Genomic DNA, 26813 nt, shown 5'->3' on the forward strand with positions numbered 1-26813 from the left:
CTTCCTCGATCGAGATACACAGATTGTCATCTTCCCCAATGTAAACTTGACATTATGTAACATCTTAAAATTATTATTTATGTTCTCCTTCGTTTCACTCATCCGAACATAAAGTATTTCTATTCTAAGTATTTTATAAATAACAACAACACAGGTGTTAGAGTGAGTGAGCTATCAACCAGTTCGAAATCTGACAGCATAATAAATAATAAATGACCAGTTTTCATGTTTTCCTTTACATCTCTCCAGCATATGTAAAAACGTATTTCTGAACTACATGTTGCATATTGTGTAACGATGTATACCAATATTTTTATTAAAAATGGAATTTTTGAAATATAAATACATGTATCACACAAAACATAGCGATTGTACGTGAAAACTTCACTTTGAAAAAAAATAACCCTGTAGCTACATATTTTTAGGTTTAATTAATATAATAATTCTGGAAGACCTAATCATTAAAATACTTCATGTTTTCGGCAGATTGTTTTTAATTAAAATTGAAGCCGCTCGTGTAAACAGGTAACTCTATAGAGAATATCTATGAATGAGCTGTAATCTTTTAAAGGAATAAATTAATATAAGATGGTCGGTGTAACAAACAATTTTGACCCGGGGGTCATTATTTCAACGTTGAATATTGAAACCAAAGGTATTGAATAAAGAGCCTAGTCTGTTGAAAATTGAAACCGGTTCCAAATTCAATTGTTGTTTGTTGTTAAATTTGGAACCGGTTTCATAATCAAAATTCTACGATGTGGGTCAATTTGTATCTTTTGACAACAGTTTTGGTCAGTTTTTCGCGTGGACAAGTCAATTCAAGAAATGTTTATAAACAATTTTGGTCCACACATGTACAAGATGGTCGGACACTCCCCTTAAATTAATTTTAAGAAAACTGTGCACGCATCCAGACTTTTTCACAGGCTTTGGCGTATTATATTGAGTATGACTTCGTACTAAACGGAGTACGTCTTCGTACTATACCGAGCATGTCTTCAACATACGGACATCGTGCTAGTTCATGATAAATCCTTGGAGATTGTCTGAACACCTTGGAATTGTATTGAGAGCTAAAGAAAATCTCGCGATAAATGTAAAAGAGCTGCTCTTGCATTCCAACAATAAATACGATTAATTACATGTAGTATGATCGAACTTTTGCCCAAGTGTCTAAAACAAATGTGTATCTGGGGTTTTCTCTCTCTCTCAACCAGCAGGAGAATGATGGGGAACAAACTAGCCTTTACATAAATGTTTACCGATTTTGTTACGCTTACACATCCAACAACTGAAACGGTAATTGTTAACTGCAGACAAGAAAACTGTGTTCTTAGTTTGCTTTTTTCCTCAATATATTTATTAAAATGTGTAATAGTATAATTATGCGATTTTTCAGATCAAATTTTTTTTCTACATGAACAATATACATATTCTCTAGTGTCTAAAAATATGATCAACCAAAAAAAAAAAACCAATATAGATCCAGGCAAACTGTAACTTTGCACAAACTTAAGAGTTATGCAAAAATCACTCTCACTCCAAAAGATAAGCAATAAATAGTAGAGTGAACAAAAGCCTATCTTATACAAGAGCTTAAAACAAAGATTTTTGGTGTGAAAGTTTAGTAGAAAAAATGTGCATTTTCTTTAAATAGGAAAATGAAGGTTATATAATAGAAAACAAAAAAGCATAAGGAATGTTCCATTCACACCCACAACACAATAAAATAACAAAGAATATCTGATATGAAAGTAATGGACTTTGTGACGGCTCGAAAAAAGTTGTGCATAAAAAATGGACTTATAAAGGACATATTTAAAGAATGACAAAGAATTCCTGAATTGACAATAAAAAAATCAAAATGGATAACACAAATGTACATTACTTACATATCCTAGTATATCTCTACAGATGTACATGTACATTTCATCCAAGAACAGATACTCATATGACAACAAAATGCCTTGCATTGCCCGTTATAATTAATATCTCTATGTACAATCATGAATTTGTTGTACATGCCTATAAAAATACACACTACCAAGATCCCAAAGATACACAAATAAATATAGCAGATTTCGATCACTCAAATTGCAAGTCTATACACATAATATTACAGCTATATAATCACAACTGGTGGCACATATCACAGGCTTCATACAGGACTCAGTGCAAAAAAAATTTAAAATCTTATTTTATAAGACAAAAACACTTAATTCTATACAACAATGCAATTCCACTTTCAGCACTAAATGCCCCTTAGTTCCCCTGGACTAGAACATATATACAATGCCATAGAAGTACCATCAGGTTATTGTGAAAATACTGTGCTATCCATGAGGAATGGAGATTAGCTAAGCTTGTGACCCCTGCATGCAGTTAGACACTTCTTAGACTTTGCAGAACATGGCAAAAAAAATTATATGCCCCTTAACTCAAAAACTTTACAGTTTTAAAAACTGTATAACAATTCATTTTTTAAATCCCTTTTTTTAATAAAGAATGCAATTCCTAATGTTTAAAAAAACCCAGAGTAAGTTCAAAAAACAAAATTTACAATGCCTGAATTACATGCAATATGGTTCAAATACCACTACACATTGAATAAAGTTTCAACCCCATATTGAGCAAAACTTGCATCTAAAATATATATATATGTAGCATATGTGTCATTCATAAACAGACTGTAAAAGACAGACATTTTGTTGATTCCAATAACGGGTATGCATGTCCCATTTAGATAATTATGCAGTTAAGGCACATTGCACAATAGAGTGTATGGGCATGTATGTCTGATGATATTAATTTCATATGTAAAATATTGCAAAAATAAATAGTGTCACTTTTATTAACAAGTGAATTTGAAAAACTGTATTTGTATGTTTTACATATATCAATGTTTGCAACAATGATCAAAATGTTTTACATTAAAGCTGATGAAAAACCTATGTACCAGTAGTTCATATGAATTTGCTATATTGAATTTTGTAACTGTGTCTGAAATAAAACCCAATGAATACAGGATTTAAAAAAATATACCTATATATGTATTCAGATATTTAAAAAATTTGAATGGCTTTCTATTCCTTAGTAATTTATATGTGAATAAATACACAAAAGATGTTTATTTTGAAAATTTTTTTTTGAAATGACCTTGTGTGAAACAAAATGATAAAAACCAATTTTCTTTGAAATGCACAGACCCTTAGCTAGTGCTGCATACGCTTATAACCTGCTGATTTTTTTTCTCTCATAAATAATTCGTGCCCCATCCAGATTGGCTCCTTCATTCTTATATAAAAGAAATCTCATCAAGTACATGAATGCAAACACATGTTCACATACAGTACCATACTGTAAATTCCTAATTAAACGTGAGGTTTTAATATTCGCGATAAATAGCCTGTCTCTCGAATTTTAAAATCTCGCTTTTAATTTTGGGACACATTTCGGCATTCGCGATTTTATGTTCTTGCGATTTGATGGTAAATCGTTGAATCGCGGAATTAAGTACTCGCATAAAAAAAGGAATCTACAGTATTTGTTTCACTCCAAAATAAAAAGAGTTTCACTTTCTCATTGGCAGACAGAAAATAATTAATATATTCGCGAAACATAAAAAAGTTCAATGAGTTTTTAGTCATTGAGTCTAGGGGAGAATGACAAATTAAAAGTATGATAATAGTAAACTTTAAAACTCTGTGTTTACACTTTACACTCGGACATACTATTGGCGTATACATACATTCCATAATACAGTTATACTGTTTCTAGAATACTAGAGATACCAGACTTTACTGATGGTTAGAAAATCATATCACTGTAAACTGCAAATCATTGTCAAAATGTACAATATCTCATATTATTCTTTGTTACCTTTAGAACCATTGTAATAATTCATACTGAATCAATATCTATACCATCCTTATAGATGTACACAAAATATGCAAACAAACACTCAACATGACACAAACACACCAGAAACCTCATATGTTTAGTTATAGAATAATACTTGAATTGTTTCGTTTTTCATTAAGTAAATTTTAGAAAGAAAAAAATTGAAGCTGAAAAGCTATGTAACATCAATAAAATTGGCGCAAATATGAAAAATATTCATATCACAGACATAAATACAAAATTCTGGGACTTGAGTAACAGTGTTTCTATTCAAATAATGCACAGAAACTTAATTAAAATCAAAAGATTAATTGAAATCAACACAGCATTCATTTGAAATATCTTAAACCAGCAACAGTCAGGAACTTCTCTATAAATAGTTCTGAGTCGAGAACGGCAATGTGAGCTGCACGTCCAATGATTGTGTTGGCAGTGTTCGGTAGAGCATGAAATACGTCGTAGCGGACCAGTTTACACCTGGGGCTATTGACTACTGGGGTCAAGATGTTGGCCACCATTTCACTATATATTGCACCTAAATAAAGGTCAGAGTCATTTAGTTAATCCAATGGAAAGCAAAAGGATTCAAGAGTCTGACATTCTTCTTCCAATTACAATATTTTAATAAAAGTTGGTTTCAAAATTTTAATCTTAACATTTCAACTTTTTTGTTTTACAATTCTTACTGAATCAATTTCACATATTACTGATCTAATTCACATTTAGCTGATTAATAAAGAATAAAATAAGTCAATAAATAAAAATTGTTGATAAGGCAGTCAAAGCCAATCAAACTATTGCATTGAACCAGGGTTTGTTTAACAGACATAGTTGATTTCAAACATTTTTATTAAGAAAACATACCCATTACAGAACTATCTCGTTGAGCTGACTTGCACATCTCGATTCTTGACGAATGGTACGGAACATAACGGTCCTGAGATGATCCAACTAATAGGACATGGCGGAACAACTCTAAACCTGTGAAGATAGTATGCCATCAAATTTGTTATTGATATAATAACGGCCTCAGGGAGATTGAAAGACGAGTTCATCCAGGCACTGATTAATTATCAGAATGAATGCAACATCTTAAACCTACATGTATATAAACAGCTAGTGGTATTAACTCTATGAATTCAATCAATCATATGAAAACTACCGTTTTAAAAAGAATTAAATTCACAACATTAAGAAACATTATCAAACCATTTTGAACTTGAGTTGCTCTACTCTGCATTATGTATTCACTGATTTAATTGACCAATGTAACATGACCTCATTTCAATGACAAATGTCACATGACCTAGTTTCTTTGACCCTGACCTTGTTTTTGGCTGAGTTTGTACAGGAAGGTTTGGCGGGGATCTTGGTGATCTTTGAGTGACAGCTGCAGTAGAGACCCAGACTTTTTCCACTTCTGCATAAACCACATCCCTGAAAAAAAAATAACATCACTTGGTTAATTTATTTAGGTGAAAATTTTTTAAATACTAGGACGATAATTTTGTTGCATCTATACTTAGGCCATCCAACATGCAAAAGTATTTTCCTTTTTCAAATCATTATCTAACCACTCCATTCATGCTTTAATTCGCCATATATACATTTTCATTGAAGTTAAGTTATCTGATAAACATCTGAACTGCAAAACTACTAAACAGTTGCCTTCTGACATATCTTGCATGATAGTTTTAGTTTGCTAAAAAAAATTAAAGCCATTAAAATTGATTGTTTTTGTAGCTTTAAGTCTCTCATCCATACTTTAGACCTCCAAATAAACGGACTACCTTCATCTGTCCTCATTGAGTGAGACTCACCCATGTTAACCAGCCCACTGTTGTTGTACAGAGTCCCCAGGTGAGGCCCAGAGAGGGACAGGAATGTATACAGTTTAGGAATCAGGTGACTAAGCTTGGGTAGAGTTATCACAGATCGTATAATCAGGTTTCCGAGAGAATGTCCCACAAAACTGGAACAAACAACACTTCAATCAGAATACATATGATGATTTTTTTCCTTCTCTATACTCTTTTTTTGAAATATATTATGTTTGCAAAAGTCAAAATTCGTTTCGGTATCATTTACCTCACACGTGTTGGTGTAAACCCGTATAATTCGATAAAACTATTAATCTCATTGGCTAGTCGATCAGTCATCAAGTCAAAGTCAGCAAAAGTATCCTATAAATATAAAAAGATTCAAATGTACTGTATGGACACACTTGTACACAAAGCTTCCATTTGAATGGCTACTACCTGCACCCACCTGGTTACGCTCCGACATCAAGAATTCTATTCTATGACCTGGCAATGCCATTTCTATGTACGTCCTTACTAATCTTAAATCAGCACTATTTCCTAAAACAAATGAATATATATATGAATATGTATAAATACAATACAGCAAACTGGCCCTAATACTGTTACATGTAGCCTAAATTGATAGTGATGGCACTGGCTTTGTCTGCCATTAATCTATCCTCTAGGAATGCATATCTATCAAACTCTCTCCAGGGCTCATCTAAAAATTTCTGACTAACTTTTTGATAGCAATAAAGCTATTTGAAAACATTTTCTATCTTTTACTAATTAAAGATTGCCATGCTGTTTAGTCTCACATTATTAAACACAAGATACACTACATAATCATCTACATGTATTCATGCAGTATCAATATTTTTAAGTCTTTAGAAGAAATTCAGCAAAGTATCTGCTTTCATTTCATTTGGAAAAGAAATCAGTTCCTTCAATAAATTTACAGACATTTACAGACATTATAAATCAATGGAGATCCTATAGATTTAACAAATCTTGGAGTCTGATCCTAGCCATGTAATCTGTGAACACATATTATTGAATGTGCCCCATCCTTACCAACTAATCCATGAACACACACCACTAAATGTACCCCATCCAAGTTCTCCTTACCATCTAGTCCATGAACACACACCACTAAATGTATCTCATCCTTACCATCTAATCCATGAACACAAACCACTTAATGTATCCCATCCAAGTTCTTACCATCTAATCCATGAACACACATCACTTAATGTACTCAAACCTAAACAACTAATCCATGAACACACACCACTAAATGTACCTCATCCTTACCATCTAATCCATGAACACACATCATTTAATGTACCTCATCCTTACCAGTAAATCCATGAACACACCACTAAATGTACCCAAATCTTACATTCTAATCCATGAACACACACCACTAAATGTACCCGATCTAAGTTCTCCTTATCATCTAATCCATGAACACACACCACTAAATGCACCCCATTCTTACCATCTAATCCATGAACACACACTACTAAATGTACCCCATTCTTACCATCTAATCTATGAACACACACCACTAAGTGTACCCAAATCTTACCATCTATTCCATGAACACACACCACTAAATGTACCCCATCCAAGTCCTTACCATCTAATCCATGAACACACACCACTAAATGTACCTCATCCTCACCATCTAATCCATGAACACACACCACTAAATGCACCCCATTCTTACCATCTAATCCATGAACACACACTACTAAATGTACCCCATCCTTACCATCTAATCCATGAACACACATCATTTAATGTACCCCATCCTTACCAACTAATCCATGAACACATACCACTAAATGTACCCCATCCAAGTCCTTACCATCTAATCCATGAACACACACTACTAAATGTACCCAATCCTTACCATCTAATCCATGAACACACATCATTTAATGTACCCCATCCAAGTCCTTACCATCTAATCCATGAACACACACCACTAAATGTACCCCATCCAAGTCCTTACCATCTAATCCATGAACACACACCACTAAATGTACCCAATCCTTACCATCTAATCCATGAACACACACCACTAAATGTACCTCATCCTTACCATCTAATCCATGAACACACACCACTAAATGTATCTCATCTTTACCATCTAATCCATGAACACACACCACTAAATGTACCCCATTCAAGTCCTTACCATCTAATCCATGAACACACACCACTAAATGTATCTCATCCTTACCATCTAATCCATGAACACACACCACTAAATGTACCCCATCCCCATCGTCTCCACTCTCCTCATTGACATGAAAGTACGGGTGCACTGATGCCAGGGATGAAAACTCACTATAAGACATAGAAGACAGTTATTTATAACAATTAACATCTGTTTACAGTTTATAACTGTGTGGATGTATAGTAAAACACTAATATAGTGAAGCAACAAGAACAAGCAATTTTGATTCATTTAAAATTGTCTGATCCAAAATTTTAAAATACAATTTTTAAAGATGATGGAGACAAAAGTAATTTGGCTGCCAGCATACCTGTAGAGTTGTCCATGATACTGCATCTCTGTTTTCAGCTGTTCTCTTAACTTGACAAAACTGCAACACAATAGCTCCCATCATAAACATAATCCATGAAGGAACAAATCAAGTCATTTTCATAGATGGTAAGCATACCGTGCTGTAAGACCAAACTCAAGCAAGGAAAACTTGCTGCAGTATAAATAAGTGCATTTTGCTGTACCAAGGAAAAAGAGACATAAATTTTCAGTAAAGAAATTATTTTTTTCCAAAATACAAGAAAGTGTATAAAATCTGACTTCTAAAGACACCACATTTTCAATGTATAAGAAAATTGTTTAATATTACATCAGCAAATTAAAAGGAGAAAGGCCTTTTTATTCTTCATGCTTTGATTTAAACCTTTAGGGATTACAACAATATTACCAAAAGGAAAAGATTCAGAGAAATAAGGATTTATAAATGCACACAAGTAAAGTTCACTTAGAGAGCCATGCTTGAATAGGAAACCTTTGAACCAGTGATTATCTCAAATAAATATACCAATACAGGTACTCATCATCTCACATATATCATGCCACTATATTAATCTCCTTGTAGAATCTATATTCATCTATATCCTCATTGACTTCATTCTATGAGAGCCAGGAGATGCTTGCACGGATTTAAAGATGGGAATGAAAATTTGGGGACCAGCCACCTGCAGTGCTCTTGGAATTACAAAGAAACTGCACAATGAGATGCAATGACGACATGAGGGGTGGGAAAACTGTAGGATCTGGTGAAGCAAATGGAAAAATAGGGAGAATTTGGAGAAGTTAGTACAGGCAAATGTTAAGCTTTTAAAAATGCTTGGATCACCAATATTTGTTTGCTGTATTTCTCTCAAAAATTCCATATACAATAATCAAATAGGTGCATATCTTTAACGTAGTATACAGTGTTTATAACTATATTGTTAGGAAACATTAACAACTATTCAATTTTTGTGCTACCTTCTGAATTCTAATTGTGAGTTAAAACTAAATTAATTAAACATTGCAAGAAAAAGTTCTTGCAGAAAGTATATGCATATATTGAAAAGCAAGCTTATTAAGAGAAATACTACAGATAACTCCATAGACATCAGAAAAGTTAGCATGCAGAAGTTTAAAAGAAGACAAAACCAAATATTGGTGATCACAAGCCATTGAGTTGTACCTTAGAGTACTGTGGCCGATCTGAGTGACCAGCTTGGGTCTATCGTGATCCGAGTATTTGGAAAGTTCAGGATATGAGAATGAGGATGACACTCGAGTTTTGTGGCTGCTATATGCCGACTCGGAATCATGGGATTGCATTGAATCTGGGGGTGATGAGACCCTATCAATGCTGGATATAAGATTGGTATCACTGGCTGCTCGATGTTGAAATAATGATTTCTCCTTCAATTTACCTTCAACAGACATCATCTTACCCAATGGCCTTTTAGACGGGCTACCACCATGTGGCCCTATTGAAGACTTAGGAATTCTGTCATATTCTTGCTTAAGAAATTCTATGACTGTTAACTTTTTGTCATACCCTGGTTCCTCGTGATTCGATCCCTGAACGACGATGCCACTATCCCTTGAAAGACTTTGGGTATATCTGTTCGAACCGTTCACCGCTTTGTTGCCTGGTGGTGACACTTCCTTCTGCGGTGAATCAGGCTCCTCCCCATCCTTATGTGTATCTACCACAGCATCATGACCATTAGGCACATGTCTATCGTCATCACTCACATTATCATTGTTTTTCTCCTTTTTATTTACGTACCACTCTTCATCTTCATGTGCCTCCACTGGTAAATGGTCATTAACAGTGCACTTAACATCGTTAAGTCCAAGTTTCTCCATCACCTGCTCCTCACTGAGGAGACTTGAGGTCTCTTCCCCTGAATTTAAATTAGAATCACTCTTTATTCCTGAATCCCTATCATCTGACTTCCCATCTCCTCCCAAACTCTCCGACGTGAGATCATTTTTGGAGTCTTTCCCATGAGGCCTGAGATCGTCCTGAATCTGTTGGAGTTCTTTAGCAAGCAGAGCAGACTTCACTTGTCTCCGTCTGCTGTAGGGAGATTCTACAAAGTCTGGTAGAGAGGTGATGCTAGTTCTACTCCAGGAATTCCTAACAAACAGGGATGGCATAGAAGAGGAGGATGAAAGGTGATCCATTTTGTGCGCTTCATCACACAGAGTCCCGAGCTCCACCGAGTGATCCACCACAGACCCCGGCGAGTCTGACCCAGTTTCCTTTTTCCTGTAGCCAATCAGAGCACAGTCTTTGTGGGCGTCTTTCTGCGTCAGGGCGTCGACCTCTGACATGGAGTATGAGGAGGGCCTCTTGAAGGCGTCGGGACGGATGCTCTTGATCAGTTTCTTCCTCTGCTTCTGTTTGGAGTCCCCTGGTTTGGCAAACTTTTCTCTCCCTTTCTGTCTCTCTGTAAACATGAAGTAAGAATACAATCAATGAAACAATGCAGCATTTGTTCTAGTACATTACATTTAAATAAAAAAAAAAAGAAAAACACTGATTCAATTTCTCTCTTTTTCTCTCTATTGGGTACTTGCATTTATATTAAACCAATATTTTCCACTCATCCTTAGAATTTGTAACATGTGTCTACTTCTTTAAAATAAAAAGGTTACAACTCAATTCAATGTTTAACCAATGGTGGCAAAAGATGTCTAATATTTGCAAAAGGATTAAATGTGTACACCTAGTACATGTACACATAGGGAGCAAGTAAAACTTTACACACAGTAATAAACTTCTAACCTGAGCTACAGCTATCTAGCAGTGTATACATACAATTTCACTAACAACAGGCCCATGGGCCTTCGTTGCCACATTCCTATGGGATTGTGGGATCACTGACCATAAATGGGATTATGGGATTGGTGACCATGAATGAGATTATGGGATCAGGTACCTTATAATATTTACATTCTACTGTGTTTTTCCATTAAATTCCGTGATGTTTAAATGCCTCTAAATGCAACACCTATTCACTGCGTATGAATTTACGAGTAATTTACATAAGTAGTTCTCAAACAGTGATTCCTATGTTATCTGTTAAAAATGCATTGCATGAATGTTGTCAAAACACCATGTTTTATAATTATTCAACAAAAAAGTTGACTTTATTATTAAAAACAACATTTCAAGAGTTATTTATCATGGATTATATTTTCATGCTCGTCGATCACATCTCAACAGTCTATGTGAAAACCAGTTTGAACCGGTTTTGCAAAACAGCTGTTCTTGCTGTTACTTACTCCCTCCCTCCGTGATCTGCACTTTATATCGATTTATTTAAGTAAACAATTGATTTCTTCAGTAAGGGAATGTAAATATAAGCATTAAATGATTTATTTTTGACGTCGTCGTGTCAATAACTGCCGTCAGGTGAGCAAACAAATTATCATAACGCGCTAACGCGCGTTATTCAATTTGTTTGCTCACCTGACGGCAGTTATTGACACGACGACGTCAAAAATAAATCATTCAATGCTATAGAAACTACTGGCATGTAAGAGAAGAATTTTAAAGTCAATGTAGCATGTTTCATCCAAATCTTTACTAACATTTATTAATTAATTTTGTTATTTTAGTTTTAATTATGCATCCATTTTGATAAAAGATTACCAACAGGGAGAGAATTTTTTTTTTTAGTGCAATTTCATAATTCAGCTGGTAAAGGCCAAGCAGTGCTTGCTTGTTATGATTAAGTGCACAGTCTCAAAAATGTCCTAATGTAGATCTGGATATGCAGTTATATACTTTGCTTTATACAGCCCTTTCCTGACACCCAAAGTTTTTCCTATGGGCATGAATTATACATATCCCAGTACTTTTCCATGAATCATAGTTTGATTAACTTTGAACACTGCACTATTTCAAGCAGTTTTCTGCTCCTATCCCTGTGCAATATAGGGCAAAACAGAGATTTACAAAATATATTCTTCTAGTATTCCAAAGTGTTCCTATTTTACATGTAAAATTTTGGTTGTAGATTTGTCTCGTAGCTTCCAAATTGTTAATATTCTTAGACAGTTCACAATTGATGGATGATGGATGAATAGCAGACAAAGAAAGCAAGTCGGAGTCACAATCGCGCGATTTGGTAACTCAGGTGACCTAAAATTGTCTGCTTACATAAGTCTATGATTAAAAGGAAAATGAAATATATATGTACTCTATTGACTCATTTACACTGGCTTTAAAGCTTCTCTAGATCAGCGAGGTAATCTGACACTTGTCAAGCATTTGTTGCCAAGCATTGCTTCCACTAACCTGTTGTTGCAAAATTCTCCTCTGTTAATGGAAGGCAAAAATAGAAGAAAAATACAATTGTAATATCTCTTTTTAAAAAATCAACTATAGATATTGTTGCCCTTTCACTGCTTATGAATTATTACATAAATCCCCAAATTTTACAAATTCAATTCTATATTATATACACATGCTCCACAAAGTAAAGGTAAGAAAAAAAAACTCAGACCATCACAGCATGCACATTTAGGCATTCTCTCCAAAGAGTGTGTGGTGATTGTGAACCCACAACTGCACAGTGGACCACTACATCTTAATGGCGACCATTATCACAAGACTCATACTGAGAAAAAGCCCAATTTACATAATAATTCTTAAGATTTGTATCAAAGTCTTCCTATGTTTCTTTGGGACTGCTACTTTTTTTTTTAAACAGACTGACATTTTAAAAAAAAAATGAAAGAAACAGCTCTTATACCCAATCCTCTCATTTTGCTTGACAGTGCTACACATTATAAGTGGCAAGGTATGCATTAAATACACAAAATAATTTAATTAAGGGCTTACTTGCAAAAAAATCATCAGATCAAACTTCCGGCATAATTATATGGACATCTATTTCTTTATCTTTAATATCCCAACAAATTGTTCAACACTATATTCAATTGCCCAAAACTTGAAGTTCAAAGGGCCAAAATTCCCAGAAAAAAATCGGAATCAGTAGTACTTGGTAAAATGCACATCTACACATTGTGTCCTAAACACCTACAAAGTTTTTTGATATTCTGATCAACTGTGTAAGAGTAGTTTCACTTAAAAACTGTTCAATAACGTATTCAACATAAGGCCAAAATTCCAAGTTCAAACGGCAGAAATTCCAAATAACAAACCGGAATTGGAATACGCATATCTACACATTGTGTCCTAAATACCTATACATAGATTTACACTATTCCATGCAACAGTGAAAGAGGAGTTGTGCTTATATAAAATAAGAATGACAAACTGACTGACAGATAAATGGTCAACAACGACAGTCAAAAACATTTTACCCCTTAAACTTTGTTTTAAATGGGGTAAAATAACAGTTTTCATAACCAAAAAAAGGCTAAAATACAATTTTTATTTCCATCAAGAAATGAAAAAATCTCAAGCATCTATCCTGCATTATACATTTCTCTTTATTCTTTGCTGTACCAGAATTGCTTTTTCCTATCCTAAACTTAAATCGCTGATAGATTTGTAAAATTCCTTTGACACAGCATTAATGCAAGTCTAAAGACCTGCCTTAATCTATAAACTTAAATTAATCACGACTGAGTGACAGTCAAGCATTCTAAAAATGTGAAAATAGTGTACCTGGTGCTTTCTTAATTAAAAATTACAGGTAAATTTTCTCCTTCTAAAAATGAACTAATCACTATCAACATATAAATACATGGGTAAGATTTAGTCACACACATAAGGCAGTGAAACAGCACAAAACAAAACAACAGACAACAACACCAACAACAGAAGAAAAATAAAACTAGGATGCATGCATGTTATTCTTGGGAGAGGCAGTTACCATAGTAACCAAAGCAAACAATAGATCCACTTCCTGTTTACTCACCGACCAATCGCACTTCCCCTAAGTCGACAGCCATATTGGTGTCGACTGAGTCGTGCGATGGCGTAGGCACCTGAAAAAGTTCCACAATGGAACGCGCCGAGGGGGGATCTAAGGATTAACAGATAACATGTTATGGGAGTGGATGTAACAATATGAGTGGTGGCAATGCGGTTTACATAAAATGCAAATTAAAAAAACAAAAAAAGCTGCAGATTTCTCTTCTTTTCTTTTTTTTTCTTTTTTATACATATATCCATTCAAAAATCTACAGAAATTCATACTGCTATAGTTGAAATAAAATGTTCATGATATAAACAAATAGAAAAGAATCAAAAAATACGTGTTGATGTTCATTATGAAAAGGATGATTTTCAAGTCAAAATAAAAAATTTCATGATGTGAATAAATTAAAAAATCTTAAAGATATTGGTGTTCGTTATGAAAAGGATGATCAAATTTAATCACTATTCAGTATTCTCTAGCTGAATCATATAAATTAACAATAGCAGTCTTGTGTAGCTAATTCAGGATTTTAACAAAATTTATGAACAAGGAACAAAAAACAAATACGTTAGAAACATATAATGCAGTTAGTAGTAAATGTGAGCATGGTTATTGCTGCGCTGTGATACACACCTGATGTCGGGGGAGCATGGTCACAGTAAATGTCCTCAAAGATGATTGGTAGGGAGGTGTAGTCCCCGTCCAGCTCGACACACTCCACCCTCAGGGGTGGCAGACTCTGCATGCAGCCTGAACTCTTCACAATGTTGGCAAACTCTGCATGTCCATGAAAACTGATAAACACAGAAAACCATTTAAACTTAATGCACATGCATGAACTCACAATGTACAAATTTTAATTTAATTTTTGATACCCCCGAAAAAGAAAAGGGGGGGGGAGGTGATGATCAAGATGTGCTTCTGACACATAAATGACCCAAAACTAAACATGTATCAACTTTTTTAAAAGAGGCACACATGTTCCTCAACCTTGAAATACTACTTCCAACATGCAACATTTGATATCAACAATTCATTTGACCAGTTTTTTGTCTCCAAACCAATGATTTCCAAATAAAATACCTTGGTTCATAACAGGACAAGCACTCTGGTTTGGCGTACTCGTGGGTGAAAAAGGCCTCCGCCAATCTCTTCACCTACAATCAACAACAACAAATCCAGTATCAGTAATTAGTTGTTTTGACCGATATGGAAAAGAGATTTTTTTTTAAAATCCTTCAGGGATGACAGAGATTCCTATAAACATACTCTTCCAGTGTGATGTTCTTGAGCTAGCTGTACCAAGACGTTCTTGTCAAGGGAGACAACTTCTATGAACTGGGTCCACAGGATGACGTTTTCGGCACACAGCTGTGTGATATCCGTGGTGGCGGTCTGTAGGAGATCCTCTTCATTCTCAAAGTTCTACAACACAGTTAAAATACTAAATCATACACGAGTTCTATTAATTTTTAACCTTATTTTCAATTTTGTTGAGAGGAAAAAGTTTAATTTGGGTTGGATGCAACCCTCTGGTTTTACTAACACATGAATTTATATGATATTCTCTTTTCTTCTTTTTTATACATAATTATAACATTTTCTGAAATACAAATCTCTATTACATTTTTATGTTACATGTATATTGAACATATTTCCCTATACATGTATTTATTTTTTTTAATTCCATCTTATCAAATAAAAAAAAAAACAGTGTAATGACACAAATGCCCGCCACCACACAAGCTTTCAGAGAAGTGCGTGTCTCAGGAAATCACACAGGAAACAACACTGTGAATCAATGAGGTCAGCTACATGTAGATTCTGAATACTTGAAAATAAAAATCAGCTGTTTCATGGATGAAGTAAACACACTGCTGAAACACGCCTTTACCTGTAAGTGGTTCACAACAGTCTCTAGTCGCTTGTGACAGTCTTTGGTATCTAATAAATATCAACCAATTAAAATTAAGAAGTTACGATGATTCAAATACACATGCACTTTACAGGTCATTTGTTACGGTGAAGTATCATAACATTTTCAAAACTCTAAAGAATCATTAAAATTTGAAGTGACCTATTCTCATCGATTGTCAATTTTTAAAAAGATCCTTAGGATTTAAATTCCTCAATGAAATAAAGTGAAATTCATAAAAATTAAGCCCTTACAAAAACTAATGAATTCAAAGTTAATTTAGCTGGATTTAAAAAAAATGAACCAGATCCTTGAATAAGTTCAAAAGTAAATGCACAAATAAATACAAACCTAAAGAAAAATCTGTTCCTGGCATCTGTGTTAGGAAGTTGGAAAACATCGTTTGTAAACTCTCATATGATGACAGCAAGATTTTACACAAGCGGCGATGAATGTTCATTGCATAGTGCAACTTCTTGTCAAAATTATTGATGGGCTCCTATAAAAAGAACAAGTTCTTAACATCAGTTACATAATTGTGGTTAACTAAGAGGTGTGAGAGAGAGAGAGAGAGAGAGAGAGAGAGTCAGAAGAGACAGACACACACACACACACACAAAGGAGAGAGACAGAGAGAGAGAGAGGCACAGACAGACAGACAGACAGACACAGATAGACAGACAGACAGAGAGACAGACAGAGCAAGCACTGTCCCAGATACAGACACTGGCCGTACCCCTGATACTGTTCGCGTTCCGAAGTAGACGGACTCCAGGGTGGACTGCTGCTGGTCAGGGCTCTGTTTGTTGGACCAGGCTGACTTGGGGGGCTTAGGGACACTGAAATCAGACCGGAGAAGGAAAGTTACACAACAGTTTACTCACCTGAGACCACTCAATTCAACAAAGATACAAGTTATCCTGGACACTGTAGCAACCAATCAAAATCAAACAACAAGGTGATGGATAAAATATGAAACTTTTGATTTTAATCTTAAATATTTCAACACTTTCATCTTGTGAAATAAGACAAGCCTTTAAATAAATCTACTTAAATCAATCTCACGAGAAGTCTAATTATTATATAATACTGGTAAATGTCAGAACTATAGATATGATATATGTACATATTGTACTTGTAAATATTTATCTGGGGAAAGTGTTAACATACCAAAAGTTACATGGGCCAAAGTGCCTAACTATATATAAGGCTGTTATTCTTTATTATATTACTGTACATAATAAGTAAACATGGATATATAATATATGGCAGTCAATATTTTTTAGTTAAATTGACAAATTAAAAAAAAAAATGCTTTTCAGTATGATAAATCAGATATTTGAGAAGATGTAATCTTCATAGGATTAGTTCAATATTTACAAATCGAAAAAATTTATCACAGATTTTGAAATGATGGTCGTAGGACAGAGAGGCAGTATAACAGCTCAGGATCTCACTGTAAACCATAATCAATAACTGTGATCTTCAGAATATTAAGTGTATACATCTTGACTACTACCATAGTTTTAATGATGAATCACCTTTATAAAGGTTTTAATCACTATTATATAACATCTTATCTCTCAACAATATACAGTCATAGAAACATTATAAACCTTAATAATCTCAAACTACACCAAACATCTGCCTACCAGTATATATAGATTCCTTGATCTTGTTAATAAGTGACCCAAATCTGTCAATCGATACAGATTTTCATCCTTAATTCCTAATAACATGAGTTTGCACATTTTCATCTTAAGTCTTGAACAATAATCCCCATGTTTCTTGTGGTAGATGACCTTCTGTAGTAACGGTAATCATCAAAGTCGCCACACCCACAGTTTCTGTCATTGCCCTTCTTAACTGACCCTCATCACAACATGCAACCTCTGTATCGCCAGGGACGTACATGCAAAAACACCGTCCAATGACGGGTCAACAACCTGATCCTTGTTAGCTTGATTTAACTCCTCGTCATATCAGATTACACCAACCCCGAAACATCCACGTAATACTGATTCCTTGTATGTGAACCCTGCTTTTTGTTTATCAGTCCAAAGAAAATCATTTTCTCAACCACTTGGGTTTATACATTTGAACCCTGCTTTTTGTTTATCAGTCCAAAGAAAATCATTTGATCTGGGTTTATACATTTGATACCTTATTATGCATGAATTTAAGATTTTTTAAAATAGTTACTACTTATCACAGAGTTCACATACAATGGTTATACATTCACTTTGAAAATTATAAAAATTACTATAATATGCAGAATATTCCTGACTAGATATGGATATGAATTATCAGTAACAGTTGCTCCAATGTCTTACACAACTTTTGTTTTCTTCCCTCGTACACTCCATCTTCTTCGCAAGTATCTAGGTTGTACAGATTAAAAACACATACATTCAACAATTCTTAGTCTCTTTCATCAATATCCTGAACAAGAGTCACAGAAAAGTAAATTGCAGACTGAAAAAAATCTTAAGGTCAAGATCTAGAAAATGAAAGGTGCCTACAGCTTTATGAAATTCAAGATACCAATTCTTTTAATGGTGCTTCATACCAATAGCTTTGTTTGATAAGGTGTATCGGGGCTTAATAATTAAGATTTGGGTAAACACATGAAAAATCATATTTTAGACTGTCATTTTCTATGTAATATGTAGGAAATAAGTAAATAATCAATGAGTTTTGTCCATATTTGAGTAATGAGATATATCTAGAATGCCTACAGTCTCTCCAAAAATGGCATTAAAGAAGCTCTAGACCTCCTCTTTAAAATGATGTCAAATTTAATACATTGTATAGGGATCAGGATTACTTTTTCTTGACCTCAAACTGAAAACCCATCAAGATATATCAGAGGCTAATAATAATTTTTAAACTCCAAATACAGATTTAAAATAAACTGTGTTACCTCATTTTGAAAAAGAGACTTTGCAGCAATGAGACATTAAATAAAAACTATCAAATCCTAATTCTGATAATTTTGACAATGTCCTTCTGATGATGCAATTTACAACAAAAAAATTTAAGTCCCCCCATCATGGCTACCAATTTTGATTGGGTGATGAGATAAATTAATGCCTATGCAACAGAAAACTGATCATACCACCATACTGATTTTGTAAAAAAAAAAAAAAAAAAAAAAACTGTCATTCAGTTTAAAATTTTGTCTCAGTTTCAATTCACTCTTATCGCTTATTGGACAGCATAAATAAATAAAATGTATCATGACAAATGAAAAAAGAAAATGAAAGATCAAATCAATTAAAATTGAAACAAATATTAGACTATGTAGAAGATTTTGATGAATGGAATTATATTACCTTTTTTCTTAAATAAAAACCCAATGAACACTAACATTTCAGAACTATTGGGGTTATGGTGCGGGTTGACAGAAAGTAAAAATTTCAATAAGTAGAATTCCAGTGAATGGGGTGACATGCAAGGAAAATTATTCTCAGAGTGCTCATAAAGTTACCAACATTTACACATCACATAAAAAATTCAATTTAACTAAAAAAAGTGGAATCATTTTAATATGTGGGGTTTTGTTTTTTTAAACAATGACAGGTGAGCAAATAATAAAAAACAACACTTTGTCACCTGTTAGCAGGCTTCAAATCCCAAAATCTGAAAGTCAATGCACTCAATTGATTCTAATTTTTATCTTTCTTTTGTTGCTAAATCAGCATTAAAATTTCATACATTCAACTATAATTGCTACCGTTAAATTAGAATCTGCACAGCAAATAGGTACCAATATCCTCATCATATAATGTTTATTAGATCCTCATCATATAATGTTTATTAGCTATATCAATCCTAGAAATAAAATGTGTTGTGACAAAAATTCCAATTATCATCTAAAAAATTCATTCTCAAGTTGCCCAACAAAACTAATTTGTTCATTTGACATTCTCTAGCTACTATAATTAAGCTACCTGGAAAACTAATTTGTTTGTCTGACAAGTCCTTCTTCAAATACACCTGACTAACCATCAAATATCTTCACACCTAGAATTATTTCTAAAACAGTGTTTAGAATTAATGAAAAGAGCGACCGTCCCTGACACCTACCTGATGTATGGCTGATGTATGGCTATCAGGCTCCCGTGGACCACCACCTCTACAGCACACAGGTGGAAGTAGTCGAACAGCACAGGGACGTAGTGGTGCAGCCCCTTGGTGGCGCTGAAGTGGAGCTGGAGAGTCCGTGAACTCACATTCTCCATCTTGTCCTGTAGTCCTTGAGGACTGGAGGAGAATAAAGAAAAAGATGAAAATCTTACCCACCCACTCCCCCTACCCCTATCCATAATAATTCACTCTTTGTAAATATCATACAATTTAGAAATACATATAAATGAACATTCTTCTATATATATAGAAGAGGTAATAGATATTTATGTAGAAAAAGATAAAAGATAACTGTTGTCTAAATATGTGTAGGATATACATTTGAAGACCTTTTTTTTAAATGATGCAACATTTTTTATTTAATCATATCTTGGAACAAATAAATGGGTGTTATTCTTTATACAGTCAATATTTCTTCCTTGCTCATCTTGATTAAATCACTACCAACCCTCCATCTTCCTCAGAAAACCAAAGCTCCAAGACAACTTGTATATCGGCTTTGTCCAGACAATCCTCGATCTACAGGGGAAATAACAACTTTAGGACAATGTCAAAAGAACATGAGCACACGAACGTAATATGAATGATGGGCAACGTTTGAATAAATGATTTTTAGACAGACAGGTAAATCCCTTCGAAAAATCTACCGTTTAAATGTTTTCTTTACAATAAATTGTCTCATCAAATGTCAAATAAAATTTCTCGGACATCACTGCATAATATCAAACAATAATCTTATCGACATATTAAATACGACAAATATCGTTTTTCATTTTGAAGTAATTGGAATGAGAAAATCAATTTATTTTCACTTTAAAATCGATTTATTTTCCCTTTAAAATCTTGCATTATACTGTAGATTCCTTATTTTATGCAAGTACTTAATTCCACAATTCCATCAATTCACACCAAATCGTGAGAATATAAAATCGCAAACGTCAAATTGTTAGCATAGTTTCATTTAGTTTACAAAGTTCCAAAAAAATAAAGTGAGATTTTAAAATCCACAAGATGTGTTTCTTGCAATTTTATGTGAATATTAGTTCCTCACATTTAATTAGAATTCTACAGTATTTTAGAGAAACTATAAAGATTTATTTTCTTTCAGCTTTAACTCCTCTACCTTATTAGCATCCACCAAGGTATGGAGTCTGTACATGACAAGGTCATTGATGGCCACATCTTCGTTTCTGTACAGAATCTGGAATGTTTTGCTTATAGCTGTGCCGTTTACAACGCAGGAAGGTAGTACGTAGCTTTCATCTATTAACAAATGAAAAATTTAACAGAACTATAATACAAGCTCTTGCATCTTTGTATAACAGATGTAATATGAACATCATGCATTTTTTTCAAATTGTTTATTGTTGTGATGCATTTAAATTCATACTTCAATGGTTATGTGTACATATTTCCTTTACCATACAATCAATGCACATATAAACCCATTACCTGAAGCTTTTGGCAACGTAACTTCAATTTTAGCAGGCAATTTTGGGGAAGTCTTTAGTGTGGCTCGCACTTGATAATACCTGAGCAATAGGAAAAATTGAGAAGAAATTTTTATTTTTTTTCTTTCACACATTTAACAAAGCACAACATAAGCAAATTTATGACCCAAAAGACAACAATTCATTGTATAAGCCCACAAAAAAACAACTCACCCTCGCTGAAACAAGTCCACATTAAAAAACTTGTTGAATTCTATGGAGAACTCGAGTGTGGCTTGCAGCTCACACATTCTCTGTAAAATAAAACACTCCATGAACAACCCTCTCAATCTACTCACATTTCTCTCTATAAATTACAAATACTGTCTCTTGACAGAAAAAAAGAAGGATTATCTCCAACTTGTTAAAACTGTCACTGTATTAGCTCAATCCATATCTAACATCTATGTAGACTTCCAAGTATCACCTTCATATGATGTGAAGCAGACTTTAGAAATTAAACAGGTCAATAAATATTCAGAGCACTGTAGGTTTGGTTAATACGTCAACATCAATCAAACAATAATTATTGCTGCAGAAATGACTGCAAGTCATTATGCAACTGTATTTTTTTTTCTCTCCCTCACAAATTAGTATCATACTCTTGAAGTCAAAATGAAAATATGAGACCTTTTAAGAAATAGGGGAAGTTAAAATCAATATGGTTTCTGGTATTTAGAGCATCACTTTGATAAACTTGTAGCAATGGTTGACAATAATGTCTTTGAAGCCTGTAATTGAACTCAAATCCAAAATTACCAATTTATAGAGTAGAACTATTTTTATTCAATATTGAAAATATTTGCTAGCTATGCATATAAACACATTCATGTTACAGAAATTGAAAATTCTGGAGAGCAGTGGGAAAGTATAAATTGAAACTAATTGAAACATCATAACACGCTGTGTACGTAAGTCACATACTAATATCGCAATGCTTTCCTTGCTAATGTGTCATTTACCACCATCCCTTACTTTGGAAAAAAAATTTGTATATTGCAGGCAATATAGGAAGCCTAAAGTATCAAAAATCAATCAACGTTTGTGACAATAACAATTCCTCATATGTCTAGCACCTTACTGTGACAGCTTTTCCTGGAACAAACGTGACTATTAAACTCATCAGCTGATTGTGCTACCCTATAGGTATATAAAAGTTCTAATGAGAATCCTTCCTCTAAGGAACCTGTAACCTTTTTAGAAATAATTAAAGGACACTTTCACATACTAGTACCTTTAGTGGCACAGTTCTAGTCATTTCAAATTAAGTTACAGTAACAAGGAAGCAATATGTGACTCTTTAATATTCCTTGGCTCACATTAAGCACCTATACCATTATATCACTCCTTGATATATTTAACACCTATTTCTCTGAACCAAAAGTGGGTTAAATCTGCAACATATCCTATGCTGGGGTTACTGTGACATTGGGTCTCTTTATACATGTACCTTCAACTTTTTATCAATAAACCTTTCTTCCGATAATTTCCTCCTGAGTAAACTATATGGACATTATGCAGCCTACCTCATCTACTAGTTTATAGTTAACTGTCATATCCAACTACATCTCCAGTTATCTTACTTTTTTTTCTTCAAAAGAACCCCCACCACCCCATTTTACTTATGATTCCCTTGCCCTTGCACTGAACGGTAGGGTCTACTTGTTAACAAAATTAAAATGAGAAATAAATTAAATCTATATTTCAACAGAAATTCAAAAGTCGATAAAAACCAATACATTTATAAATACATATGTGTACATACATGTATTTGACAGTATGCACAAGAAATTAAAAAGCCTGAAGAGCTAATGTATATGCCATACTTTTTTCCAAAATCAAGAAGGTATTCTATTTCTATAATACACTTGATGTATATGATAAAATATAAAATTTTACATTTAAGAGGCCCATGGGCTACATCACTCACATAAGCAATGACAGCCATGAAAAAATCAGCTTTATGGGGTCATATTCATAATATCTGAACTTGTAGTAAATAAGATCCTGTATAAAGAGATATGAAAAGATTTTCTAATTTTTTTCATGATGCCATGAGGCAGGGTGTGGCCACAATGGGGTCAACTTTTTACATAAGAATATATAGAGAAAAATCTTTTTAAAAACCAATTGGCCAGACAAGCTGTAATTTGTGTGGAAGGATCCTCGGGTAATGAGGATTCATGTTTGTTTAAATCAGGATGCCCGAAATTTCGGTGGGGCCACAATGGCGGGTCAAGTTTTTTACATAAAAATATATAGAGAAAAATCTTCTCAAAAACTAAAACTTGTGTAGAAGCATCCTTAGGAAGTATAATTTCAAGTTTGTTCAAATAATGATCTCTGAGGGTATAATTAGGCCACAATGGGGTTGAAAATCATGTTACATTGGAAATCAATTGGGTTATTTCATTGGAAATCAATTGGATTATTCTCAAAAACTCAAATGTTATATAATTCTGTAACATATAGTAATACTTACAAGCAAGCGTCTTAATTGACATTTGTTATTTCTCAGTTGTTAGACTGTGGCCCCTGGACAATTCTAGGTCCACAAAAGGGGTTTAAAGTTTGATGCAAGTTTATGTTTTAATGTGAGATTGATGGATATAAAAGTCAACAAATGAGGGATAGTTTTAAAAGTAAATGAAAATAATTGCAAGAAATGCATTTTAAAATAATTTTTATGAATCGGACAAAATGAACAAAATAGAGTATATTCAGCATGGCGATATAGTTATCAGAGACATAAATAACAGAGACTGGCAACTCTGCCATTAGCATGTTTTGTTGTTGAAAAATGTTATAGCTAGGACCAACCTTACTTTGAGAACTACTTACATATTAGTAAATTGATATATTGATCTTTAACAAAAAGTATATTGTTTTCATGAAAAATGTGCTAAGGATTTAGAAGCTTTTTGAAACAATAGATTAATATATAGAAAATATATAGGCCAGCTGTAAAACTTTGACGAAATCTTGGATGACGGATCGCCAACTGCCACCTGAAACTGCTCTTTTAATATTGTTTATAAGACACAAACTCATGAATATATAATATTTTGAATGTTTTAATAATAAGATTTAGCTGTTTTATTTCGATATATTTGTTTATTAGAACGATATACTGATTTAAACTGTGAATACTTTATAACAGTGACTGTGGGATTTCGTGGGATTTTAATCAGTTGCCAAACTCTGTTAATTTAAATATTTTTTTGCATTTTTGTGGTTCATCAGGTTTACCTCAAGAACAAAGAAATCATAATGTCTTTGTTCATATCAAAAATGAAGTTCCTTATTCCAATAATTATCATAGCTTAAACTTAATTGCAAGGCATTGCAGATAATAGCTATAACATTTAACAGATAAACAGCTATATGTCAAAGTAAAAGTCAAAGATATATATTGTAAACCAATAACCCACATACTGAGTGACCATTAAAATGATGAAATATAAACATCTTGATTTAACTCACAGATAATATATATATATATATATATATATATATATATATATATATATATATATTGCATAAGGCAAAGCTTGTGAAAGTTTCAGAAACAGGCGTCATTTCTAACATCTTTGATCATAGATGCCATTACAGGAGAATAGGATGTAATGTGTTAAATTGAGAACCACAATCTTAACATTCGTTCAAAGCAACTGTTCTAATAAGTATGAGTTTTATCACAAATACAGCACCAATTCAGCAAGAAATGTTACATGGTTATGAACGAACGTGGATGATGGTTATAGAAACACAAAAATGTACTAGATTGGCCGATTAAAAAACACAAGTTGAACAGCCAGCAGTTGCCTTATTTTCATATCAACAAGCAAACTAAACTAGGTATTAAATTTGACAGCACCTCAGGATACTTCAGCTGTAGCCTACTTGTTGACAAAGTGGTTACTATATTAGGTTTGACCCATTTCACCAGTAATAAGGGCGTCATTTAACAGTTATAAACAATCTCATATCAACTTACTACTGTTTAAAGAAACTCTCTCAAAGTTTAACTTCTGATCTTGCATTTATGAAATGTCAACTATGTTTTTAGTCACTTCGTAACAACATATCTGCACTTCCTCCATACGCATGCGTCATAAGGGTTGACATTCTGAATGTCGATCCCAATCTAAAATCGTACCAAAGGCCTTGAGGAGTGCAAAGCTAACATACCACATACTTCTTTAAAACCAGGAGGAAACATAGTAAAAACAGGGACGTACATAATATCTATATAGTATATACGTCCCTGGTAAAAAAAACAGAAGTGATGGCTTAAAAAATTATTCAAGTCCTTATGAACACTCGTGATATTTTCTTCTGGAGTAATTTACATGAAAATGATTGACTTGCCGCGGGTGTGTAACAGAACAACGTGTCAAGATAACCTCGGATATCATATGTTCTCGAAGACAAAATTATAAAAACTAATGCATGTTTCTGTAAATTACAATAAGTTTAACATCTGGCACTACATAATTGTATGCTGTGTATAATACTTTTATTTTAATATTTATGTACACAACATGCAATTTAAATTCGGAACACAGACTTGCTTAATTTACAAAACCCATTTTATAAACCTGAAAGGGGGTAGGTTGGTTCCCTAGTGGTCACTTGGCAAAAATGTTCGCTTATCCATTCAATAAAATGTTACCTATCACAATAGCATTTGAGTTGCCCTTGCCAGCTTACCCACCTCCCCAAACTATGCCCTTATATATATGCAGACAACTGTATATGGGCATAATGAATAGTTTGAAAGTTGCATGCACTTTGCTGCATTTTGTAGTACATGTACTAGTACTTCATATTATCTCTACTTGAACCAAACACCCTTAAAAAGTCAACAAACTATCTAAAAGTTCCCAGTTATCTTAAAATAATTAAAACTGATGTATTGTCAGCATATACATGACTCATTGCACGAAGATGCTGAGTAATCACAAACCGGGGAAGGCAAAACCAGCACATGGGGTAAACACACCGAAATACTTGAGAGACAAAACAGTGGCCATAATTATTTTTTATTTATTTTTTTTTGGCAAATAGCTGGGATGGTTCACATTGAGCAAATACTAG

General features: G+C 33.6%; 1 protein-coding gene across 6 annotated transcripts; it reads right to left on the reverse strand.

Annotated features, from left to right (window-relative positions):
• Window positions 1–1336: 1336 nt before the first annotated feature.
• Window positions 1337–25825, reverse strand: LOC128165720 (protein FAM135A-like). Of its 6 annotated transcripts, none has more exons than XM_052830517.1 (24): window positions 25711–25825; window positions 21888–21967; window positions 21676–21755; window positions 21347–21486; window positions 20672–20742; window positions 20164–20340; window positions 19690–19716; window positions 16811–16913; window positions 16426–16573; window positions 16054–16103; window positions 15429–15584; window positions 15243–15316; window positions 14793–14953; window positions 14157–14264; window positions 12566–12586; window positions 9809–10709; window positions 8264–8323; window positions 7957–8063; window positions 6172–6263; window positions 5992–6086; window positions 5724–5875; window positions 5230–5340; window positions 4768–4884; window positions 1337–4438 (listed from the first exon to the last, which is right to left on the reverse strand). In XM_052830517.1, the coding sequence occupies exons 2-24, from the start codon at window positions 21962–21964 to the stop codon at window positions 4233–4235; spliced, it is 3234 nt and encodes a 1077-aa protein (XP_052686477.1). In that variant the 5' UTR covers window positions 21965–21967; window positions 25711–25825; the 3' UTR covers window positions 1337–4232. The 6 variants fall into 6 exon arrangements, with proteins under 6 accessions (XP_052686477.1, XP_052686472.1, XP_052686474.1 ...); XM_052830512.1 differs by having other exon boundaries at window positions 9446–10709; XM_052830514.1 differs by lacking the exon at window positions 19690–19716 and having other exon boundaries at window positions 9446–10709.
• Window positions 25826–26813: the final 988 nt, after the last annotated feature.

Source organism: Crassostrea angulata, chromosome 10 (genome assembly GCF_025612915.1).
Source record: "Crassostrea angulata isolate pt1a10 chromosome 10, ASM2561291v2, whole genome shotgun sequence".
In the NCBI taxonomy this organism is placed as follows: domain Eukaryota; kingdom Metazoa; phylum Mollusca; class Bivalvia; order Ostreida; family Ostreidae; genus Magallana; species Magallana angulata.

Coding starts and splice junctions, on each gene's coding strand:
- LOC128165720 (XM_052830512.1), bottom strand. CDS start 21,964: ATGTGTGAGCTGCAAGCCACACTCGAGTTCTCCATAGAATTCAACAAG. Junction 14,954..15,242: donor TTGTCCTGTTATGAACCAAG/GTATTTTATTTG, acceptor TGTGTTTATCAG/TTTTCATGGACATGCAGAGT. Junction 6,264..7,956: donor GTGTGTTCATGGATTAGATG/GTAAGGATGAGA, acceptor CATTTGTTTTAG/GAAATAGTGCTGATTTAAGA.